The sequence below is a fragment of the Meleagris gallopavo genome, chromosome 7 (genome assembly GCF_905368555.1).
Source record: "Meleagris gallopavo chromosome 7, MGAL_WU_HG_1.1, whole genome shotgun sequence".
In the NCBI taxonomy this organism is placed as follows: Eukaryota; Metazoa; Chordata; class Aves; order Galliformes; family Phasianidae; genus Meleagris; species Meleagris gallopavo.
The window spans coordinates 36349076-36356845 of record NC_139410.1 but is presented as its reverse complement, the minus strand read 5'-3'; the positions used below and the strand labels follow the sequence as shown (position 1 = coordinate 36356845).

The following is a 7770-nucleotide window of genomic DNA, read 5'->3' as shown; positions in this document are numbered from 1 at the left end:
ACAGGCTGACAGAGCTGGGGCCATGCACGCTGGAGAAAGCTCCAAAGAAACGTTATAGCGGCCTACCAGTACTTGAAGGGGGGCTACAGGGAAACTGGAGAAGGACTTCTTATAAGAGCAGGTAGTGACAGGATGAAGGGAAATGGTTTTAAACTGAAAGAGGGTGGATTTGGACTAGATATCAGGAAGAAATTCTTTACTATGAAGGTGCTGAGACACTGGAACAGGCTGCCCAGCAAAGTTGTGGATTCCCCCCTCCCTGGAAGCATTCCAGCCCAGGCTGGATGGGGCTTGAGCAATGTGGGCCAGAGGGAGGTGTCCCTGACTATAGCAGGGGGTTGGAACTAGATGATCTTAAGGGTCCCTTTCAACCCAAACCACTCTGTGATTTTTGTTTGTCATGAATAAGGACGTTTTAGGAGCTTCATTATTACCGACTTCAGACAGTTGGGGTTTGAAAAAAAAAAAAAAAAAAAAAAAAAAAAAAATGCACACCACATCAGGAGTTACCTCATTTAATAGTCTGCATTTCCAATATTTGAGAGGAAAATCATGAGTGTGAATGCAAAAGTATGTAACTATCTTATCAATAGAGGCAGTGTACATAGGCTTCTCAATATTGTTTTCAGCGTTTCATATAAAGAGAAGATAAAGCCTAAGATTTCTCATCCGTAAGTCCTTGATGGGCTGGCAGAGAAAGAACCTGACACTCTTAGTATGTTTCCTGAGAATCACAGCTTACAGTTACTCAATGTCTTCTGGTCTCACAGGATGGGGCAGAGGTATAATTGATTTCTTCTCCGTATCCCTGGAAAGAGCTTTTCTCATATCTGTGGTAAAGGAAAACAAAAATTTAATTATAACAAGAGTCATCACACAAAGCTACACTAAGCAAATTTGCTATTACAGTAAGATCAGCATCTATGTTAACAACTGAAATGTAGCACTGCACAAAATTCAAATGTTAGACTAAAAGAACAAAAACACGACTTAAAGTATCTGCAGAATTGTAGATGTCTGTCCATGGTCCTTGTATTTCACAGTATTCTTCACTGGTCTCTTTCAGCTGAGGATACTCTATGATTCTATCTCAAATGAAAAAAAATAAACACCATGCCCACAAAAGCTTTTGTGGAAGATACTTACTGGAAAAAATGTGTCTAGAAATAGCAAACAGCAGTTGCTTCGGTTTTGTTAACGGGTACCAACAATATATTTGAAATGGTCATGTCCTTTACCCTTTTAATTGAAAAAAATCTGTCACTATTGACCATTAACTTTTGTCACATTTTAATCAGGACATCGGGGAAATAACATTTCAAGTCCCTGTTACCAAGGGGGAGAGGGAGATAAAAAAGAGCAGGGCTATTATTTTCCCTAATACCATTAGGGATAGGCCCAGACACTTTGCAGGAGCATACTCAGAAAAGAAGAATTAGGTATGTAACTATGTTATTTAATCTTACCTATGGAATAAAGTGTCTTTGCACTTGTTAATTGTCTCATATTTTATTTTGTCACAGACACGATAAGATGTGCGAACTGCAAGATTAGGTACTTAAAACTATGTAATCCTCAGCAGGAAAAAAACCTATCAACAGGAGTAAATAAATTTCCATTCAACAACCACCAACTAAATTTTTTCATACTAAAAAAACAAAACAAAACAAACATACAAACAATTCTTGGGATGCCCAGCATCAGAACCTTTCCATTTATCTTGAGGCAGAACAAGCACTTACCATAAGCATCTTCATCTGGCTCTCCGTTGCTAGCAGAGTAGTACTCCAACACTGTCCGGTATACACTGTAGCCTAGTTGCTTATACATATTTACTGCAACCTGATTTGATACTCTCACAAAGAGATCAACGAAAAATCCACCCTTTCTTTGAAAACAAACAAACATGGTAAGGAAGAGCAGGGAAACATATTGCCAATTAAAAACTGACAGCCTATATTCAGAACAAGAACAAGTCTGATGTGGTGGTGCACTAATCAGACATCCTTCACAGAAATAACAGACACACTCCTTTAACAAGGAACAAATCTGGTATCAGCAGAAATAATTGTGATAGTCAAATGACCAATCTTCCACACCCACCAGTGGCATCAGAATTATTAACAGAAAGAACAGGACAAACTAAATACCCACATAAGCTTTATCTCCGTAAAACATTTGCTTTTTTTTAAATCTATACTTCAGATGCATTTGAATTGCATTAACTTATGGATTGGCTACTTCAAAACACACAAGGAAAATCAGTCTCTGCACTCAGTTACCTAACAGGAAATAGCTTTTCTCCTCAAGAGGCAAGTTTTACAAAGGTTTGTACTACTTTTGATTTTATCAAGCACAATGGGGTTGCCCCTACTGGCAAATAGTCTGCAGGTTTATTTGATGATTTGAAGTTTTCTGCAGTAACCCAGCATGAGACAGAAATTGAGCTAAGGTAATATCTGCAGCACAACACTTATCCAATCCTGCACCTGAGGGGACTGCAAAAAGTCCACGATTAGTGAATGAGCATGTTAGGGGTTCTGTAGGAAACAGCTGATGTTTCGTGAAGCTCTCTTCCTATTAAGAAAAGGACATTTTCTACAACATCTCTGCTACTTCCTATTCATGCTGGGAAGTTAGCTTTCATAGAAATCATAGTATTTTAAACCACCAAGCAACATTCATAATTCCTGTTCTCTCACTAAAGCAAATCTTTCACTCGGGACACTAGTTAATGGAAGATTCTGGGTCTGTTTCACATAAATCACATACCTAAAGTAAGGACAGGAATCTATAGGCAGAATACTCAAAAAGATAAATTTGAAAAAAGTATGATATTCACTTCTCTGAAATTTCTTCCAGTAGTTCCATCAGTTTGGCAGCCAAACCCAGCCGCCGAAACTCCGGTGCAACAGAGAGCGCAGTAACATGCCCATGCCACTCTTCTCTAGCCACAGAGCCTTCTGCTTTACCCATTACTGCAAACACACAGAGTATCAGCATAGCAGCACCTCGGGGATAGCACGCTGCAGCTATACGTCTTCACAGAAGAGCAAGGCAGTGATAAACAGACAGCTACAGTGACTGAACCAGAGGTATCTACGTTATCACTCTTACAATTCGACAGCTCCGTACAGTTGTGGGTCACAGAGCGGCGTACCTCGAAGGCCACATTTCTGTCTGGAGCTCCGTCGGAACGACCCCCAGCCTTACAGCTCCCGGCGGCAGCACCTGCACGCCGACAGAACGGGCCCCGACACCGCAGCCCCGCGCTCCCCACAAGTTTCCCGTCGCGGCCGCCCTCGCCCCCCACTCACTGTAACCCATGAGCTCCCCGCCCGGGGCCTCCGCCACGATGAAGTACTCGGGCCAGTGCGCCAGGTACTGCAGGTAGAAGGGAATGCCGTACTGCAGCCCTCAGTTAAGGAGCACAGCGTCAAAGGCGGCGCCCCCCGAGGCCTCCCCGGGGCCGGCGGCACGGAAGGATACGGTCTCGGTCAGCGGGTCCAGGTTGCTGCGGAGAGAAAGCAACGCTCAGCGAGAGCCCCGGCCGCCCCGCGCGGGGACGGACCACCCCGGGGCGCGAGGAGAGCTCGGGCTCACATGTTGTTGAAGCGGAAGAGGTCGTCGCAGGTGAAGGCGCGGAGCGAGGTCATGGCGGCGGCGCTGCTGCCGGCGCTGCCCCGGAAGCCCCTCCTGCTGCCCCGGAAGCCCCTCCTGCTGCCCCGGAAGCCCCTCCTGCTGCCCCGGAAGCCCCTCCTGCTGCCCCGGAAGCCCCTCCTGCTGCCCCGGAAGCCCCTCCTGCTGCCCCGGAAGCCCCTCTTGCGAGGGGTGGCGGCGCCGTTGCCCGCCCCGCTCTGCGGCCGCGATCTGGGTTCCACTTTTCCGGCTGGACTGGAGGAAAGGCGGATGGCGGCGGGAGCTGGGGAGGCTCCTTCAGACTGTGCAAAACTAGCACCGGGCCGGCGCGAGGCTCGGCGCGCAGCGCTGCCAGCCAGCTCCCTCACTGGTGCCGGGAGATGCGGCGGCCCCGTGCCGTCCTGCGCGGCGTTCCCCGCCCGATGCGCAGCCCTCACCGCCACGGCCACGCAGGAAAAGCAAACCTGCCGTGATACTTACTTATAAGCACCAACATTTTAATGGTGTAGCGCATTATCATCGTACTTCATTACTCACACCTGCACAGTGCTGACTGATGGTTTGGCACACATCACCTGCCCAGTGACGGGCTGCAATGGCCGCACCGCCGGAGCAGAGGCCCGGCTCACATTACTCCGGACCCAGAACACAGTGGCAGCAAGGCAAGAAAACGATGCAGCTTCTGCTCAGTTCTGATAAGGGACAGGACAAGGAACAACAGATAGAACTCGGAATACAGAATATTCCATGTCAACATCAATTCTTCTTTTAATTTTTAAATTAAAAAAAAAAAAAAAAAAAAAAGGTCAACCCAGTAGCATAGGTCACCCAGAGAAGTTGCAGTGTGTCCCTACGTATCTGAGGATATTCCACATCTGACTGGACTTGGTCCTGAGCAACCTACTCCAGTCGACCCTGCTTTAAAAGGGGAATGTAGAGGCTGCAGGACTCAAGGTTCTCAACATCCTCAACCAATCCGAACTGGAGGGCTTTCAGGCATAGCAAGAGAGCAAAGGAGTCCTAAAGAGATCAAATAGCATATATAGATTCTGGATAGCAAACAGAAGAATCTGAGGGACAAAGAAGGTCAAGAGAGACACAAATGGAGAGGTACTAAGGGAATCTGAGGGGAACTGAGGACATCAGACGTGATCAGCGTCCTAGGATGTGAGGGGGACAGGAAGCTTATGAGAAGATACGGCAAATCAATAGGCCTTGACGGAAACATGGCAAAGAACTCTGAGGAACACTGAAACGAAAAGTACCATTAGGCAATTACAGGGGTCTTGAGGGAAAGAGGAAAAAGGAGGGAGAGTATCTCCTGATGGGAATGAGCCAATTTAGGTGTCCTGAGGGGTTCTGTGGAGCAAAAAAAAACAGCAAAGAGAGCTCTACAGTGGACTGTAGTGGTCCTGAGCAGCTCCGAGTTCCAATGTAAGGGAGGAGGAGGGCAGGGAGGGGCTGCAGAACATAACGGAAGCACATGGGAGTATCTGGCTTGAACAGAAGTTGGAGGATCCTGAAAGAACCAGGAGACAAGTGGAAGAAACACTATGGGGTGCACCAAAAATACCAATGGAATGTTCTTGAGCTAATCAGAGGGCCCAGAATAGACTAAGGATTTGGTGACATGGAAAGGAGAGCAGAGTGGTAACACAAACTTGAGTGAAATGGAAGACATCTGAAGGGACTGAAGAGCAATAAGATTGCTCTGGAATGCACTGGAGAAAACATACAGGAAGATTATGGGGAGAAGGTGGCAAATGGAAGGGTCCCAAGTAGACTAAACAGCATTTTTTCATTTTTACTTGCTTCCATGCTCTCTGATGGAAATCAAGAGCACAACTCAGGAACTCCCTTCAGCCATCCTCAGCTGACAATTCTTTCCAATTGTTTAGACTGGAGAAAAGGCCAACACTGCTAGAGAAGTCACTTTCCATAAAACAAAAATGCCTTAGACTCCCATTCAATTCCATTTTCGCCTCAGCAACCTACCTTAGATGCACAAGTTACACACAAATGCAGAGAATATCAAAGCCTGCATACCTTTGAGGTTTAGAGCTCAACCTCTTTATCTCCCAAGACTAAAATATTTCACCAGTTGTAACATGCAGCTATCAACCATAAGGTGTCACAAGAGGAAACCACCACTCTTCATTTTCCACATCAACCCCCAGGACACCTCACAGCACATCTGACACTTAAAACAGCTGTCATGTCTGGAACCCAAATCTCTACCCTTTCAACTCTAGTGCTACGTTACACGCTAAATGACTTTGAACACTATGCTTTTGTTTTCTGGAGTTCAAACTCACTAAAAGCTTACACCACTCCACCTCTTCTGTTCCAGCATTTCTCTAGATCTCCTGTGCTATACACTTGTCCAGAGATAATAGTGTCAAGCCTTAAGGGACTTCATTATAATGAAAGTTGCAAGAGACACAAGTATGGGCAAGTTTCAGAGCAGAAGCCTAACAATGCACAAGATGAACCAGAATACCACCACCAATGCAGCTCAGTGCAGTGCAGCAACCTTGGAAGACAAGGCTGGCACATGCACAGACATGCAAACACACACATGCACACAAATATCACACAAGTAGCAACAATCTTAACTGTGCAATGGAAAAGCTTTTGTCCAGTCCCTCACCACCACCAAACGCATAAGCAGCTGCAGAACCCCAGGACAAACACTTGGTAAGCATCTGTACTTGAGGGACACTGTGGGAAAAGGGAGATGTTCAGGAAACTACAGCCTTAAGGATTCATGACAACTCTTAAAACCACACTTTTGCCTTACCAACTCCTATAGTTCTTAATTGGCCCTTGGATGAGATGAGGTATTGTACTCTGCTGCTTATCAGCATCAGCATGATGGCATCCACATCTGGACCTGCATCACTGGCCCTGCTGGGTGCACTTGGACTCAGTAAGAATCAAGTTTGCTTGAGTACCTCTAGGACCAGAAATTAGGTGTGGGGGAGGACGGGGGGAGGAGAGAGGATGTGATAAGCTTTAGAAGCCCCAAAAGGAAAAAAATTAGGCCACACGCTTACTCAGCGATTTGCCCTCCTCCCCACAACAAACTGTAACAATGACCTTTACAGAAACAAAACGTCCAGGGCTGACACCTTCCACTACGGAGTAGAAGGACCTTAGAGTAAAACCCTGAACCAGATTTGTGCTTGGAACCACAGCTTCTTAGATTGCTGAAATCCATGAAGTGATATTTGTCAAAAGGACAAAAAAAGAATAGTTTTAAAATAACCTTCAGATCATCAATCTACTAGGCTATCGAAGCTCATGCTTGCACATGCATACTAAATACTGTCCCTTCATTAGGTAATGTTTTACTATACTAAAGCAACTAACTCAAAAACGATTCAATATTTATCTTCCACTATAAACGTTAATTCACTTTTTACAGAAATGAATTAGAAACATTTTTGTGTATTCCTAACTTTACATTTTCATACCAATGTCTGAAGGAAAGCAGTATTTCAGCTACTGTCAGAACTAAACTTGTAGGCTTTGGCAGTGAAAACCCAAGGTTAAAGATAAGGTTATGAGTCGAGGACAGAAATGTGCCACTTATTCAGAGTCCTGTTTTCTTTCAGGTCTTACAGATGATGGGCCATCTCCTACCATACTAACAGTTAACTCTTTCTGCTGATAAGGAACATCCTGTCTCCATCCTAAGTTATTTTGTACATGAAATCAAGGTATTTCAACACAGTGCATTCTTTGCAGATACATTCTTACCGTAGTCATTTAAAGGCCAACATAAATATTTATAGCAAATACAACTCTAGTATAGGCATGACAATTTTTTGTACCACCGTTCATATAAAGCATTTTAATTCAAAACGGTCAGAAACAATCTTAAATGTTTGCATTAGAATTTGCAAGCATCAGTAACAATCAAGGACAGACACCGCTTTTCCAAGGTTTCAAATGCATGTTCTGGTAGATAATGTACCTTCTCAGAGCATCGCAGAAACATTAAGGTTGGAAAAGACCTTCAAGATTATCTAAACCAACATCCACTTACCACCAAATACTGCCCACTAAGAGATGTCCCTACGTACTTAGCTATCCACGTATAAATAAAATGGACAATACCAAATGAGA

General features: G+C 44.9%; 1 protein-coding gene across 1 annotated transcript; it reads right to left on the bottom strand.

Moving 5' to 3' along the window:
- Positions 1–499: 499 nt before the first annotated feature.
- On the bottom strand, positions 500–3739 carry NAA20 (N-alpha-acetyltransferase 20, NatB catalytic subunit). Its single transcript, XM_085228123.1, has 6 exons — positions 3604–3739; positions 3490–3514; positions 3318–3408; positions 2843–2978; positions 1743–1888; positions 500–830 (listed from the first exon to the last, which is right to left on the bottom strand). Exons 1-6 carry the CDS (start codon positions 3654–3656, stop codon positions 745–747), a joined length of 537 nt encoding a protein of 178 aa, XP_085084249.1. The 5' UTR covers positions 3657–3739; the 3' UTR covers positions 500–744.
- Between the last annotated feature and the right edge of the window lie 4031 nt (positions 3740–7770).